Source organism: Talaromyces rugulosus, chromosome III, assembly GCF_013368755.1.
Source record: "Talaromyces rugulosus chromosome III, complete sequence".
NCBI lineage: Eukaryota > Fungi > Ascomycota > Eurotiomycetes > Eurotiales > Trichocomaceae > Talaromyces > Talaromyces rugulosus.
The window spans coordinates 2,420,228-2,435,503 of NC_049563.1; the positions used below are offsets into that span (position 1 = coordinate 2,420,228).

The window sequence follows — 15,276 nt, forward strand, 5'->3', positions numbered from 1 at the left end:
TTTCGATTGATGAGACCCGACCTGTACAAACGACATTTGTAATTCTTCTTTTCAATCCCACATGTCTTACTTGGGACCCGAATTGAACATGGAGAATTTTTCGTGGGCAGTTTTGCTGCTGGTGCCCATTTATGTGATCGTGCATTTTGTCCGTAATTACTTTGCCCTTCGAGGACGAGATTTTCCTGGTCCTTGTTTAGCCAAGTTCACCAATTTCTGGCGGCTACGCGCGGTCTACAGAGGGAACTTTGAGCACGTCCTGTATGATCTACATTTGAAACACGGCGATGTAGTGCGCATTGGACCCCGATGCCTCAGTATCTCGAACCCGGCTGCCATCGAAGGAATATATGGAGTCAAGACTGATTTTAAAAAGGTAACGCGATATCTAGGTGTTTTTCTTTTTTCTTTTTTTTAAATCATCAGCAGCTAATAGCTCTTCTTCTCCCAGAGTGATTATTACAATGTTATGCAAGCAGTCGAAAACGGGAAAATCATCCCGACGCTTGTCACCACAAAGGAAAAGAGTGGCCATGCAGCTCTGAAGCGACCGATCGCGAGCGCGTTCAACATGTCCAGCATGATGAAATATGAGCCATTTGTGGATGATACTATTGTCACCTTGGTTAAAAAACTCAACGAGAAATTCGTAGTCGAGGATCTACCTTGCGAGATTCATAAATGGATTCAATACTGTGCGGTTCCTCGGAGACTTGTCTACTGGCTTGTTTTGAATGTATTTGCTGACAGGGAGAAAAATAGTTGCATTTGATGTTACCGGAGAGCTCACCTTTAGCCGGCCCTTTGGATTTCTCCAACAAGGGAAAGACGTTGGAGGCCAAATTCAATCAGTGGTGCAGGCATTCGTCTATTTTGGTGTCGTACGTCTCTCTTTAGGACCAATTTGGTTTCTCTACTCATATTCTAGTGCTTTCCTAGGTCGGCCAAATACCTATCATTGACTATTATCTCACTAAGCATCCTATAATCAACCGGCTCATGAAAATAAAGAATCCGTATATCGATGCAGCGACGGCTAAACTGCAGGAGCGGATGGAAGAATCAGAGGTAATCAAGGACAACAACAGACAAGATTTGGTCAGCCAATTTCTTGAGGCCAAAGAAAAGCACCCGGGAAAAGTCACTGATCAAGAATTGATTGGCTACGTGATGACTATGCTTATTGCAGGCAGTGATACATCCAGCGTCGGTCTCCGCGCTATGGTGTATTTCTTGGCTAAGTATCCGGATGTACAAAGACGACTTCAAGTCGAATTGGATAGTGTCGGGAATCTCAAGTTCCCAGTTGCCTGGAAAGAGACACAGAACATGCCCTACCTGGACGCGGTAATCAAGGAGTCGCTGCGTGTGCACCCGGGTGGTTCAGTGATTCAGGAGCGAGTCGCTCCAGAGACTGGGTATCAGCTGCCTGATGGCCGCTTCGTGCCGGCAGGAACCATTGTCGGCATCGCAGGGTGGAACATCAGCCGGCGCAAAGAATTTTACGGCGATGATGTGGACACTTTCAATCCAGATCGTTGGCTACGTGGCGCCACCGAGAGTGAGGAACTTTACCAGATACGACTGGGTGGAATGAAAAAGGCGGACATGACTTTTAGCCATGGTCCGCGTGTCTGTATTGGAAAGAACATTGCGCTGATGGAGGCCTATAAGCTGATTGCCACAATCTTCGGGCTTTTTGAAGTGCGACTTGAGAATCCCGACAAAGAGTGGACCGTGACCAGTGCCACTATGATGTCGCAGTCTGACATGGATGTCCGATTTGAATGGAGACAGGGGCATAGTGTGATTGATCTAGGGCGTTAGACGGGTGGGTGGTGTTGATTTCCGGTCCAGGGATTATGTTCTGGTAGAGTATTGCTACCATTCTACTTATCCCTTTGGATAAAATATGCGAAAGCGACGATAGTCGTAAACTCTTATTTGTGAATGCAAGAATGGTGAATCTCCTATCTTACATGCAGTTTTAACAGCAGTTTGGCTTGTCAATATATTTCCATAGGCAAACGTAGAAATGCTTCCACGTGCATCCACACCAAACCAGAACATATGTTAGATGGATGGATGACATGACAATTTGACTGTACAAGTATGATTATAAAATTTTTGCTCCTGGGTGCTAAACACTATGTACTTGGCAACAACCCTAACCGTATATAACCCAAAAGACCCCTCCAAAATATCAACACATTTCTTCCGGCCTTAGCTGTTTTCTAACCCCAACCTATCCAGTTAAAAAATTAATGTAAAACTTGCTTTAGCGTCGTCGAATTCCTAGAGAGCAACCCAGTGGTTTATGTAGGAACCCCTCTGTCGTTACCAGCTCCTCCTGGTAACACTCAAACGAATACCTCTTAAAAATGGTCGCAACAACGAGCAGTGTCTCCATCTCAGCCAGGTTTCGCCCACTGCAGGCCCGCGGACCGAAGCTGAATGGATTGAAAGCTTTCTTTTGCTCGGTCGTGAGGTAGTCAAATCGTTCCGGGCGGTATTCCATCGCATCCGGGCCCCAGATATCAGGGTCATGATGCATAGTCCAGCTGGGAATACTTAAAATGGTACGTTCCGGGAAGTGATGGCCCTGGACAGTGCAGGACGATCCTCGAGGGATTTCACGTGCAAGACCAAGAGCAGATGTGGTATGAAGGCGCAAACCTTCTTTTACTACGTTCCACAGACTACGACACATGCTGTTCAGTAAAGGGATTTTTGCAGGGGAGGGCTTCTAAATGGGACTTACTAAGGCAAGTTTTTAATTTGGGAGTACTCCGGAACTCCGTCGAGATCACCTAGCTCATGATCCAACTCGGCATGTAATTTTTTCTGCACAACTGCATCTCGGGCAATATAGAAGATGATCGGACAAAGACTATTGCTTGTAGTGTCTGCACCAGCCACTACTTGCGTCAATGCTTCAGAAATGAGCTCCTCCCGGCTCAGCGGCTTGCCGTTCTCATCCCGAGCTTCCATTAGTTTTGTCAGGAGGTCAGTCCGTTGGGATGGTTTTGCAATTCGTTCATCAACTCGGGCAGCGCCAATGCCATTGACAGTGTCCATCGCGTAGAGCCCTTGTTGGAACACTGGGTCTGGAGTCATCCGGTTAGCTTCCTTGCTGCACAGTATAATATAGTATTTGAAGATTTGACGGCATACCGGGAATCCATTTCGCCCAGGATTTCAACTGAATCATGCAACCTAGACTGCACGTCAAATAACCTCGTTTTTCGAGAGCGTCCACTGCATTAGCAGTAGTAATGGGCGCCAACGGGTTCCGGGCATCTCTGAATTCGGCCGTGGACGAGCTATTCCGGGTCATCCCAAACGGTGCCCCGAAAGCCAAGTCCCCGATACAATCAAAGGCGACCCAATTACACCAGTCTAGGGCATCGATAGGAGCATATGAACCACCCGCACTATGGCTGAGCCCGTCCCATTGCCGCAACAGGGCTTCAATAGTGGATTTAACAAACGGTTCAAACTCGAGCGTAGATTTGGCACTGAATAAGTGTGACACAACCTTGCGTTTTCGTGTGTGATCTGCTCTGTTGCGGGTACTAAAGAGGCCGGGGCGGAGTGATACAAAAGCATCATAGAAGTCGCTACAGTAACATTTTAATTCCAGTTTCCCTTTTGTCACTTGTGTAGATGACGCTCCACAGAACTCTACATTGGGCGTACCTCTTTGTAAATCCATTTCCATGACCGTATATTAAGTTGACAGCATCAGGGTCAACGACCGACACATGGTTGGGTGCGATACGCACAACGGGGCCAAATCTCCGATGTGCGTCATTCACAGCGATAAACCTCCTCCCACGACGGGCTTGTAGGAAAAGCCAGATGTTTGTAAATCTAGCTAGAAAAGGTCCTGGGATTCGTCTCAATGGCTCATTGGAGAGGTAAGGATGAACGAAATAAATCAAGACGGCGAGAACATGGACGGCCGCAGCCAAAACCGGAAAATTGAAAAAGCCCATGCTGCTTGCGATGAGAGATGAGAGAGAGATTGCAATGCAGTACAGACAATTTACTACAATCCACGTTCTTTGAAGGGAATAAGGTAACTTCAATCTTACGCAGAAGTATCTAGTTGCCCGAAACGGTTAGTCATATAATTCGTATACAAAATGATCGGCAAAAAAATAACGTGGGTGGGGAACCCGGCGTGGTGGGGCGTTACTGTAATTACCACTTGTATTTGGGCGGAATTACATGAATTACATACTCTTGGCCAGCCCCAAATTGTTCTCTTGGAAAACCTTCGTATAGCGGCATTTATCAGATACCCGAAAACCACTGGGAGGATGAAAGCCTCGTAAGACAGATATGGACAGACCCACAGCTGGGGATAAAGCCACGCTCATCTGCCCCAGCTATGTGGATGGAACTGACACTGATTATTACACATTATTCGGGCTAGAAGCTATCATGGAACGACTTGACGGCGGAATTAGATACGACCTAGGCCGGGACTTCCTTGGCTCAGCTAGGCTAAACCTGCAGCATTATTTGTGGAAAGACACGCTCAATTACGATATCCATCCCAGCATTCCCGTCGCGCACGATCACCTGCGTATTGCCGACGTAGGAACTGGCACCGGGTGAATACTTCCGCTTTACCTGACCGATGCCGATATCAGATCCCATGCTGACTGATTTATCTATGCTATTGTAGGATTTTCTTACTTGGCCTATGCCGGCGTCTTCCTCCTTCAACCTCTTTCCAAGGACTTGATGTTTCGGCTGATCAATTCCCGAATGCCGAATGGACCCCTGCCAATGTCAGCTTTAGAAAGGTTGATGCCATGCAAGACCCGCCTGCTGATCTGCAAGGCAAATTTGACATCGTACATCTCCGGCTATTTACATGCGTAGTGGAGAACGACGATCCACTGCCAATCCTCAGCCACTGTCTTAGTCTCTTGAGTGAGGACCCACCTTTGATGGATTGACTAGCCTATTCCTCAGACAATACTTGCTAACCATAGACATTCATACAGAACCTGGTGGTTATCTACAATGGGATGAGTATGACTCAGGCACCACCGGAGTTATCGGAAGCACTCCCGGCGCTCCGACTCAGCTGCTCAATTCCATGCTGCAAGCAATGGGTAGCAACAGACCTCTAAGGTTAGTAGTACAGTCCGGTGACTTGACGTTGATCTAAGACGGCATCCGCTAATACACAGTTTTCCCGACAATAGCTGGATTCCACGGTTAGATGACCTCTTCCGCGCTCAGGGCATGCAATCTGTTCAGAAAATATCTACCCGGCCCCCGCCAGAGCTTCTCAAAGCTTACACGGAGATGTTATTGGTTGCACATCTGGAACATGCCTCTCTTCACGATGCGGACGGCGCCAGCGTAGGGGGCGACCGATTGCGCAAATTAATCGGACAAGGTGCCGAGGAGATGAAGAAGGGCGGTGCTTTCAATCACATGCTGCAAGTGGTGGTAGGTAGGAAACCTTGTGTGTTCTCGGAAGGTTCCGGGGAAAAGTCGTCTTGAGACTCGAGGCGTTGAAATTCCTTGTCTTGCTTTCACACGAACGATGTGACCCTTCGGAGAGGACAGTTGGGGACCTGTACATTGTTGAATTACATATTATACTAGTATTAAATATGACAGTATTGCAAATTTAATATCTTCTGCGAGCGAAGGGCAAGAGAAAAATTCGAAGTACATGAATACTGAAAAAAAAGAACATAGAAGTTCCAATTAAGCAAAAGGAAGTGAGAATCAAAATATTGCACCTAAAACATCTCCGTAAATAATACATGTAACAAGGACCCGGAAGACATTGTTATTCCTATAGTTTCGCTTTCTCCTGGCTAACAGAACCACTACCATGACCTTTCTGCTTTGGCTTCGCCACCGGAGTAGGCTGTAAGTACCCGCATGTACCCAGAATCTCCTTCTTTTCGTCATCGTCCAATACAATTCCAAATTCTTCTTCTAGAACGTCAATTCTCTCACTTTCAGAATGAACTGTCCTCGTCTGGAACTTCCCATGGATTCTTTTCCGTAGCTGGTTTTCCCACAGAAGAATCCACCCTGCTGGTTTTTTCGTCTCCTCATCTAGAACGAATCGAAAAGCCATTACCTTGTACAAAAACCATGACCGTTTGTTTGTACGAATTCCCCGTTCGATTGCGGTGTAGTCTCCTTCCAGAAACTCCATTTCGGTGAAGGCGTAAGAGGTAACCCAGGGATCTTTGGCGCTGTTGCGGAACTGAATATGCCAGTATTTAAAGTCGTTCGACTTGGTCCGAGGAAGCGTGTCCGAGATAATACGTCCTCGGCGCCCGTCTAGGTCGTCAAACTCATGACCATCTTTCAACGGAACAGGGTAAATAGGGGCGTTAGGACCGAAGTTTGAATCCACCAGATACTTTTGCCCATCAATAGTAACAATAGTAATCATGTGAGACCTTTAATTATTCGCCTTGTTAGTAATATGAAACACTTCGAGGGCGATGACGCATGAACTAACCAGTCTCCAAAAGATGGTTTGGTGGGATCCTTTCCCACCGCAGCGGCACTAGTATTCACATTGAGTCGTGCGCATGTAGGGAAAGCATCATATCCCAGGGCGACCAGGATCTCGTAGAACATTCGGGTCACTTGAAAACACATACCACCGTGTCCTCGACCGACAACTTTATTGTACACGTATTTGGGCGTTAACGTTAGCAGGCGGTCTGGCGTGTAGTGTAAAACGGTGTTCTCGAATGGTACTCCCGCAAGCTGGTGGTGTAGAAGTGTCGTTAATGCATCGAGGGAGTCGATCCCCCCCGCAGGTAGCATGAACTTTCGTCGCACCTCATGGGGAAGATTGATGCGGTCAAAGTATACCTTGACATGCTGCGGTGAATAGGCCATCTTGGATTCTTCGCTATAGTTTAATTTTCTAACAACACGACAACAATTTTTCAAGGAAGAAGATTTGCATATGATGGTAGATACCATAAAACCCCGCACTTTGGGGCTATTATATGGATTGTGGTAATTGAAGGAAAAGAATCGTTGAAACGAAATGTTACCGTTTCGAGGTTATGTAGTACCAACAACGAGGAGCTAAGGCTTCCACCGGGCATTAGGGGGAAGAAACAAAGAAAAAGGAAAAGAAAAAGGGCTAGGAAATTGTTTTAACCATTTTCCATCAAAATGAAATTTCCCGTCGCTAGTTACTGTAACTCTATCTCGTCTCCTTTTTTTTAATACTTGTGTAAGGTTTAATTTACGTTGTAATGTCTTGTACAACCAACCAACAACTGACAGACATTCTTTTAGCCTACCAAGATCCGCAGGAGCAGGGGTGGGGACTTGGACTGTTGGAAACTCTCGTGGAATTAGGTCTAGAGACTAGAATTCCAAATCGAAGAACCATTTTGAATTTAGACAACTATCTTGTTTAACCATATTAAGAATTATACATTTACGTATGCGTTTTTGTCAAATGCCAGAAGATTAGTAGCACGTTCTCTAAATCCCTAAGACATAATAACGTATGTATTAATCAAACAAGGAAGGAACAGAATGCTTGTTGATACATCGTCAACGTACGGAGTATAGATCCTGTGATTAGTTAGATCCCATTATTGACTTCGTCTAGACTCTTGGAAGTGTACTTCAAGGGGAAGCTTCGTACTCCATACCTTCCAAGGTGTAGTTAAAAGTTAATATTTTAACTTTTTAAGGTGCCCCCCGTCCCCAACATTAAACGTAATGACCGATCCACTGTTGGGGCGCGGCTGCCTATCCGGATAAACTCTAATTTTTCTCGTATCGAATCGTACGAATACTGTGTAATACACTGTAACAACATCGGAAGGATGCATTCGGATACAACCAACATATTTCGGATTGCCACCAACCTGGACAAATATCGGAACCACCGGCGGCATTATTCCTCAATGACTAGTTTCCGCGCTTTACACTCTTCGGCCCCAAAGAGGAAGAGCCCTAGAAAAGAAAACCCGGTTGACACCGTCGTATACGCTCTATCACAGTGGATCACTGTATAACAAATATCCTTGGCGTAGGGGTGCAAGACATTTTGATGGAAGAACACACTCGGCCTTTTTTTTTTAATTATTATAGATCCATCAATTACTACGGTAACAATCTTTGCAAATATGGCCAATACATAAGCACCATTTATAATGGTGAATCCGAAGACGTAACAATTTGTCTCCGTACCACATGCCAAATAGAAGTGCTTCAACTCCCGCGTTGTTTGAGAAAGTGCTTTTAGAAAGAGAAGATTAATCTCAATCGCCTCATTCACCTTACTCGTTTATTTTCGTCGTTGTGCTCGACCTGAGCTCCCCAAATCAACATGAAGGTCACACCCAGAGTACTTTTCATCGATGCATACGATTCCTTTACCAATAATATAGTTGGGCTGCTCGAAAACAAATTGTATGTGGATGTGACGGTTGTCCGCATGGATGACCCATTTGTGGTCAAACATTTCCATGCCCTCCTTAAAGCTTTCGATGCCGTTGTCGTTGGGCCTGGTCCTGGGCACCCAGCACTGCCCAAGGATATCGGAATCATTCAACAACTCTGGGAACTATCTCCGGAGGATATGCTACCAGTTTTTGGCATATGCCTCGGCTTCCAGTCTTTAGGATACGCTTTTGGTGCTAAGGTGCAACGATTGCCGTTTCCAAGACACGGTATTGTGACAAGGGTGACGCACTGCAAATCTGATATTTTCGAGACAATTTCAGAATTTGAAGCAACACAATACCATTCTCTACACGTTGATATTGGGAAACAAGACCATGACGATTTGTGGACAATTACCACAGCATGCCCAGAATTGAAGCCGTTGGCATGGGACCTCGATGATAAGCACACAGAGCGAATCCTCATGGGACACAGGCATGTTTCAAAGCCATTTTGGGGGGTCCAATTTCACCCAGAATCGATATGTACCACAACTGAAGGTGCAAGGGTCCTTTCAACTTGGTGGGAACATGCACAGCAATGGTCCTTTCAGAATCAAAGACGGGCCATGACTTGCGATCCAGTCTTCCAACAACTTTTAAATATGCAATCAACCCGTGTTTTTAAAGATTCCTCAAGCAAGGTTGTATTGAACGGGAATCAAAAGTCTCAATTACGTTGGCTACAACAACGCCAAAAATCGGTACGCGTCACAGACCTGGTGGAGGCCTTGCACGCTTCACAAAGCGAGGTCATTCTTCTCGACTCGCAAGGCCACAACGCTGGTCGTTATAGTATTCTTGGAATTGTTGATACAGACCGCACCAGGAAAATCACATATAATGTCCAAAAGCATGAGCTCGTTTGCTACTTCGGCAATTTAGGGAGTCTCCGAGTTTCAGTTGATAGCCAACAACAAGTGTGGTCAATTCTTCAAGACTCTATGACGGACTTTGCAGAACTAGCCTCACCATATGGCCTACCTCAATCATCGCCGTTTTGGGGTGGGTGGATGGGCTACGTCTCCTATGAAGGCGGCTTGGAGTCAATAGGTGTTACTACTCCATGCTCTGGCGAAGAACCAGACTTTAATTTCGCATTCATCGATCGTAGCATTGTCATCGACCACGAAGAAGGACTCGTCTACATTCAATCACTCATCGCCGACGATATGTCCTGGCTTTCTCGAACCAACGGCCTTGTATCCAGCTTGGAAGACAAACCAGCCTTGAGCCGGACTATTTCTTCCCAGAAAAAGGAAAGCTTAAACGACTGTATAAAACGTGGCCATAACTCAAAACCAGTTGAGGCAACATATCGACAAAAGGTTTTGGCGTGTCAAGCATCACTCCGCGCTGGCGATTCGTATGAATTATGTTTAACCGACGAAACGCGAATCCTCTTGCCTGTGGAAACAAACCCTTGGGAGCTTTATAAAAGCCTGCGTATCAACAATCCAGCCCCGTTTGGCACATTTATGCGACTGTCTGGCGCTACAATTGTTGGAAGCAGTCCGGAGAGGTTCCTCCGCTGGAACCGCGACGGTCAATGTCAATTACGTCCTATTAAGGGCACTGTGCGCAAGACGCAAGATATGACATTTGATAAAGCTAGCACCATTCTTAATTCGGCCAAAGAACGAGCAGAAAATCTGATGATTGTTGATCTAATCCGACATGATCTGAGCGGGGTCTGCGGCGCTAGGAGTTGTTCAGTTCCCCAGTTGATGCAAGTTGAGGAATATCAGACTGTTTACCAATTAGTCTCCGTCATCGAGGGGTGGCTACCCAAATATGGTGCTTCTTCGACCACACCTACCGGAATCGACGTGCTCAAAGCTTCATTACCTCCCGGTTCTATGACGGGAGCACCCAAGAAGCGCTCTTGTGAAATACTTGCTGATCTTGAACATCGCCATCGTGGTGTCTACTCCGGGATTCTAGGCTACATGGATGTCGGAGGCGGTGGGGATTTTTCTGTCGTCATTCGAACTGCCTTCCGATGGGATGATGAGGTAGTCTATAGACCCTCTAATGACTCGGCCACTCCAGCTACCTTCCACGTGTACCGAGTTGGCGCTGGAGGTGCAGTTACCATTCAGAGTACAGACAAGGGGGAATTTGATGAAATGGAAACTAAACTCGACAGTGTGCTGGAGACATTTGTGGGACCCAAAGTGGACAACCAAGGTGCCATCTCCGTGAATGGGGTCTCATCATCCAAAGAGCAATCATGAGACTTGGAAAATATCAGACTCTTTTCTGCTTTCAAGCAAATTCTACTTCTTGGTTTTCATAGATTTGTCTTCTGCTAAGAATATTACTTTAATGTCGCTTTCATCATGATATGTGTCTTCAGATTCGTATCTATTTTATTTTTGTTCTTTAAAAGTGTAAGGTAGGTTCTTATTCATGGCGAAAGTAATTCAGACTACTACGATATGTGTTATAATTGTATACAAGGGCAATATAGTCTCATGACGGTAATACTCTAGGTACCTCCTCCTCTAGCCTCACCATCAATTCTCGCCATATCCTCTCTCTTAATCTTTGTCCTTCTTTGCTCAAAACAAAGTCTGAAGGCCTATGTCAAATTTGGTCAGTTTTCCACATATATTAAAAGATACATGGGGGTTATTCTGTTAGCCTACTCTGAAATAACGCCATCGCTCAAGTACTGTCCGTGACTTGTTTTTCCTGCTGCGACCCCAGCAACGAGTGTTCGGGCCCCAATATCTGCTCTTCTACCTAAAATAGATTCTGCGCAGAATATAACCGCGCCCTTGATACCGACAAACTCCCGGTGATTCTCGGTAATACAAAAGCCAGGGTTGGTAATGTTCACTGTGATGTCAGTGCCGAGCTCGATGGCTAGTTGTTGGGCGCAGAGAACCTGCACTAGCTTCGATATTGTGTTTCTATAGGTTTCAGTTAGATGTTTTCTTATTTTCTCCAGTCTTTTTTAAATTCCATAGGATTCAGCGGGTGCATGACGAATATTACCTTTCTTCAGCCTTTGCCGTACTCTCCTTGCGCAGTGACTCGAGGACACTTTCACCTTCTGGCACATCCGCCCAGCCATCCAACCTTGAAAAATGGTGCATATCGCTTCCCACAATACTCACCGTTGCAGAGCTCTTCGCCAACTTTTCTTTCAGCAGTAGGCATAGCATGACAGGTCCTATCACATGGGTCATGATCTGAGACTCCTCGCTATTGTAAACTCTCCATTCTGCTGTAAGTATACCCGCATTCGAGATAAGACCATCGACACGGTCAAGTTCATTTTCAACGCGACCAGCAAATGTGTTGATAGACTCGAAGGATGTGAGGTCTAATTGCCATACTTCCAACCGTGTCTGAGATGTAATGTTTTCGGCAATCCGGAGTTTCGCGGCCTCTCCCTTTGACACTGAACGACATGCGAGGATGACACGATCGGCATCTAAATTTGCGATTTGTTGCGTCGCAGAAAGTCCCAACCCAGCTGAGGCGCCTGTGATTATAATTGTCTTTCCCGTAAAGGATTCCCTGACAGGCGGCGGGGTAGTGAAAAGCTGTGTGTAGAGAAAGTTTTTGACAGGGTTCTTCGGCATCTTGTGTGGATTGGGATAAAACGAAAGTCGAGATCACATAAATTGGAGCTCTGTGTTGTAGCCAGATGTGCAATACTGAGTGTGAATCAAAAATTGTAAATGTGCAGAAAAGCAGCGGTTACGAAAAAGAAGCGCATCAGTTTAGCCTCAACGCATGAGCAAAATTTTAGGTCAAAGCTTTAATCCGGTGCATCAACTACATGAAGGTGACGAAGCTGGGTGACATATCTTAGCCCCGAAAGCACTGTTACGAATCGCTGTATGTACCTGAAACTTCGTGTAACAAACACTGTGTATTGGAAAATACATGTTACGTTGGTGGTCCACATGAGAAATGCCGAGGGGAAGCAGTCACCCGCGAGCTTAATTCGGTACGAAACAGAGTTTAGGTTTTAGATCTTGCTTTATCAGTAGTACCAGAACTCGGCCATGTATGATTAAATCCTAGGGGCCGGTGGCGTATATATATGGGTGGCCTGACTATGTAAGAAGAAGCAAATAAACTTCTAGCGCTAAGTTGGTGGGGGGGCCGTAAGGCGCCAAGCCCTTTATCGACCTGAAAATTACCGCCACCCGGAGATTATGGTCATATTCTTCATACTTTTATGGCGACACCCTTTAACTATACGAGCGAAAAAAAACTCTGGGTAACTGGGTCCTAATGTCACTTACAAACAATACTATCAAAAACGATAACCAAACAGAACGCCCAATGACTGAGAACTTCGATCAACATAAGAGCTTTTAAAAGACGTACCTAGATATATCAATTCAATGTTGACAGCTAATAACATCAGTATGTATATATTTACAAAAATATACATCAATTGATATCAACACATTTCTATTTCATCAATAGGTCCATCAATTCAAAAGTCAATTTTCATTAGATTTCTATATGAATTATATACATGTACTTGCAGAATAGTTACAAAGCTCAATATATACATGTGTCATACTAATATTGCAAAAAGTGATAATATATCGAAATTTGTTATATTATAGTGTTTTACTATATATCAAAACATATAAACATTCTTTATTTAGTAATATATCATTGATATAGCGGTAATGATAGCACTTATTAGTTGTATGATTGTTACCTAGCCTCTCAACATTGCCACGATGTCGCCGAAATATTTGAAGGTATCCGCGTTCCAGCAAAAACTGGTATGGATATATAAAGATATTTGTTTACTATCATATGTCTAGTTTGCCATGTTATATTTTTATATCAAATTGTAAAGTCCGGCTGGCCTAGATATCCCACCTAATTCGGATCCCCGAAGAACCCTGGAGGCGGTTTGGAAATGCATGGCGTTGACAGGCCACAATATATGCACTTACCCCTCGTTTGAACTGCGTTACATATTGCAACCCAATTAGAAATTGTGAAGCCTTCTAGACTATGCTTATAAGCTTGAGGACTGACCCAGGTTTGAGACAAGACCTCAAGAGGAGGCTATCACAACAGCTTTGTCATAGATCTTTCCGTCTTTGCCCAGTAAGTTGGTTTGGTAGAGCTCTCGAACGAGTTCCTCGATCTCAGTTCTTGTGTTCGGCTGTTTAGAATACATGGTAGGAGGCTTGAATTCAACAGGGAGGGCCATGGTTGGCAGTGGAATTGCTCGGTTCGATATCGTATGAAGAGTGTTATGTGAAAGGCACTGGAAACTTGGAACTTGGAGCTTGTAGATTTGGTTACATCTACGGTGAATAAAAGTACCTGGGCGTTTTATATACTGTCAGTCACATAAATATCTACATGTATCAATATAGAATAAAAGTAAATAGAGGTTATTGTTGCTTGGAAAGCATCGGTGTACGAAGTATCCACCTTTATTTCCGCACAATTGGATGATTTAAGTCAAGAACTATGCTAGAATCTACAAGGTTAGGAAACAAAGAAAAAAAAAAACAATAGTAGAATGTTTTCTATTGTGTCAATAGGATAACTGCAAGAAGTAACTAGGAGGTCAGCTGGTGTTTGTCATGTTTGGCATCAGCCGCTCAACTGGGCACCGAGGCGCCTTCCTCTTCCACCTCCCTGCGCACAACAAGACAGACATCCTGCAAAATGCGTCGCTTTGAGAGAATTTACGACGTGGTCGAGCCTGTCGAAGAATATCGTCGTGGTGGCTACTACCCAGTGTGTCTTCATGACGTATTTAATAACAGATACGAAGTTATTGGAAAGTTGGCGTTTGGCCAGTTTTCAACGGTATGGCTTGCAAGCGACCTAAAGTAAGTCAACTGTTTGCAGCCGTATTGATTTTATCGTATCTCCTATTACTCACACATGTCTACCCAGACTTCACCGGATAGTCGCATTGAAGATTCTCAAATCAAATGCCTCAAAAGACAACAAGGAACTTGAGATTTACCGCCGCCTGTCTGATCTTACGGTAGATCATCCTGGGAAAAACCACGTTTTACAGCTGTTGGATCATTTCATGCACGATGGCCCCAATGGAACTCATTTGTGCCTTGTGTTTCCTGTCATGTTGTTCGATGGCAACTCGATGACTGTCACTGGGATACGACATGGTGTAGAATATGTAGAAACCATTTCTAAGCAGCTATTACTAGGATTGGACTTTCTCCATGGACAAGGAATTATTCATTGCGGTATGTTCATACTTGTTTGTGATTTTAGGATATTGAACTAATTGGCTCATAGACCTACAACCCGCGAATATCATGTTCTCAGTTGTCAGTGCTCCTACTGATGACTTCCTGCAACCGCCCAAATTCAGTCCCGTCAGGTGGCTCGAAGGGGTGGAAGTGGACGACAGTGTTCCAAGGTATTTGATGGCTACCCAGAGACTCCGAGGGAGTTTGGACGATGCAGACTATTCCAAGTTGTTGGTTAAGATTGGAGATTTGGGCGGGGGTAACATGCTTCGACAAAAGTTTTTCTATTGAAAGATAGACTAACGATAGTATAACAACCGTACATAGTCAACAGTGTGATGAGTTCCCAGTAACACCAACAGCATTACGTGCACCTGAGTTAATTCGCCACAATATATGGGATGCTAGTGTTGATATTTGGGCATTGGGGTGTCTGGTAAGCAGTCATTTCACACTATCAACTCCAACTCTTTCAGGTCTAACTATATATGTACTATATAAAGATATTCGAATTTGCAACAAACGAGCCACTTTTTCCTTTGATGTCCTTTGGTCTGACAAGGGAGCAG

The 15,276-nt window shown here is 44.8% G+C and overlaps 7 protein-coding genes across 7 annotated transcripts; 4 read left to right on the top strand and 3 right to left on the bottom strand.

The window, feature by feature from the left end:
* Window positions 1-61: 61 nt before the first annotated feature.
* TRUGW13939_05700 (uncharacterized protein) lies at window positions 62-1,827 on the top strand (the record flags this gene model as incomplete). Its single annotated transcript, XM_035488860.1, has 4 exons — window positions 62-376; window positions 452-695; window positions 763-881; window positions 940-1,827. The coding sequence occupies 4 exons, from the start codon at window positions 62-64 to the stop codon at window positions 1,825-1,827; spliced, it is 1,566 nt and encodes a 521-aa protein (XP_035344753.1).
* Window positions 1,828-2,278: 451 nt separating this feature from the next.
* Window positions 2,279-3,998, bottom strand: TRUGW13939_05701 (uncharacterized protein; the record flags this gene model as incomplete). The annotated part of the gene is made up of 4 exons (XM_035488861.1): window positions 2,279-2,699; window positions 2,762-3,125; window positions 3,175-3,620; window positions 3,700-3,998. The coding sequence occupies 4 exons, from the start codon at window positions 3,996-3,998 to the stop codon at window positions 2,279-2,281; spliced, it is 1,530 nt and encodes a 509-aa protein (XP_035344754.1).
* Window positions 3,999-4,347: 349 nt separating this feature from the next.
* TRUGW13939_05702 (uncharacterized protein) lies at window positions 4,348-5,529 on the top strand (the record flags this gene model as incomplete). Its single annotated transcript, XM_035488862.1, has 4 exons — window positions 4,348-4,622; window positions 4,697-4,947; window positions 5,022-5,151; window positions 5,211-5,529. The coding sequence occupies 4 exons, from the start codon at window positions 4,348-4,350 to the stop codon at window positions 5,527-5,529; spliced, it is 975 nt and encodes a 324-aa protein (XP_035344755.1).
* A 301-nt stretch (window positions 5,530-5,830) lies between these two features.
* Window positions 5,831-6,903, bottom strand: TRUGW13939_05703 (uncharacterized protein; the record flags this gene model as incomplete). The annotated part of the gene is made up of 2 exons (XM_035488863.1): window positions 5,831-6,452; window positions 6,515-6,903. The coding sequence occupies 2 exons, from the start codon at window positions 6,901-6,903 to the stop codon at window positions 5,831-5,833; spliced, it is 1,011 nt and encodes a 336-aa protein (XP_035344756.1).
* A 1,459-nt stretch (window positions 6,904-8,362) lies between these two features.
* On the top strand, window positions 8,363-10,714 carry TRUGW13939_05704 (uncharacterized protein; the record flags this gene model as incomplete). The annotated part of the gene is made up of 1 exon (XM_035488864.1): window positions 8,363-10,714. The coding sequence occupies one exon, from the start codon at window positions 8,363-8,365 to the stop codon at window positions 10,712-10,714; it is 2,352 nt and encodes a 783-aa protein (XP_035344757.1).
* A 410-nt stretch (window positions 10,715-11,124) lies between these two features.
* Window positions 11,125-12,073, bottom strand: TRUGW13939_05705 (uncharacterized protein; the record flags this gene model as incomplete). Its single annotated transcript, XM_035488865.1, has 2 exons — window positions 11,125-11,395; window positions 11,481-12,073. The coding sequence occupies 2 exons, from the start codon at window positions 12,071-12,073 to the stop codon at window positions 11,125-11,127; spliced, it is 864 nt and encodes a 287-aa protein (XP_035344758.1).
* A 2,077-nt stretch (window positions 12,074-14,150) lies between these two features.
* TRUGW13939_05706 (uncharacterized protein) lies at window positions 14,151-14,998 on the top strand (the record flags this gene model as incomplete). The annotated part of the gene is made up of 3 exons (XM_035488866.1): window positions 14,151-14,317; window positions 14,385-14,701; window positions 14,754-14,998. The coding sequence occupies 3 exons, from the start codon at window positions 14,151-14,153 to the stop codon at window positions 14,996-14,998; spliced, it is 729 nt and encodes a 242-aa protein (XP_035344759.1).
* Window positions 14,999-15,276: the final 278 nt, after the last annotated feature.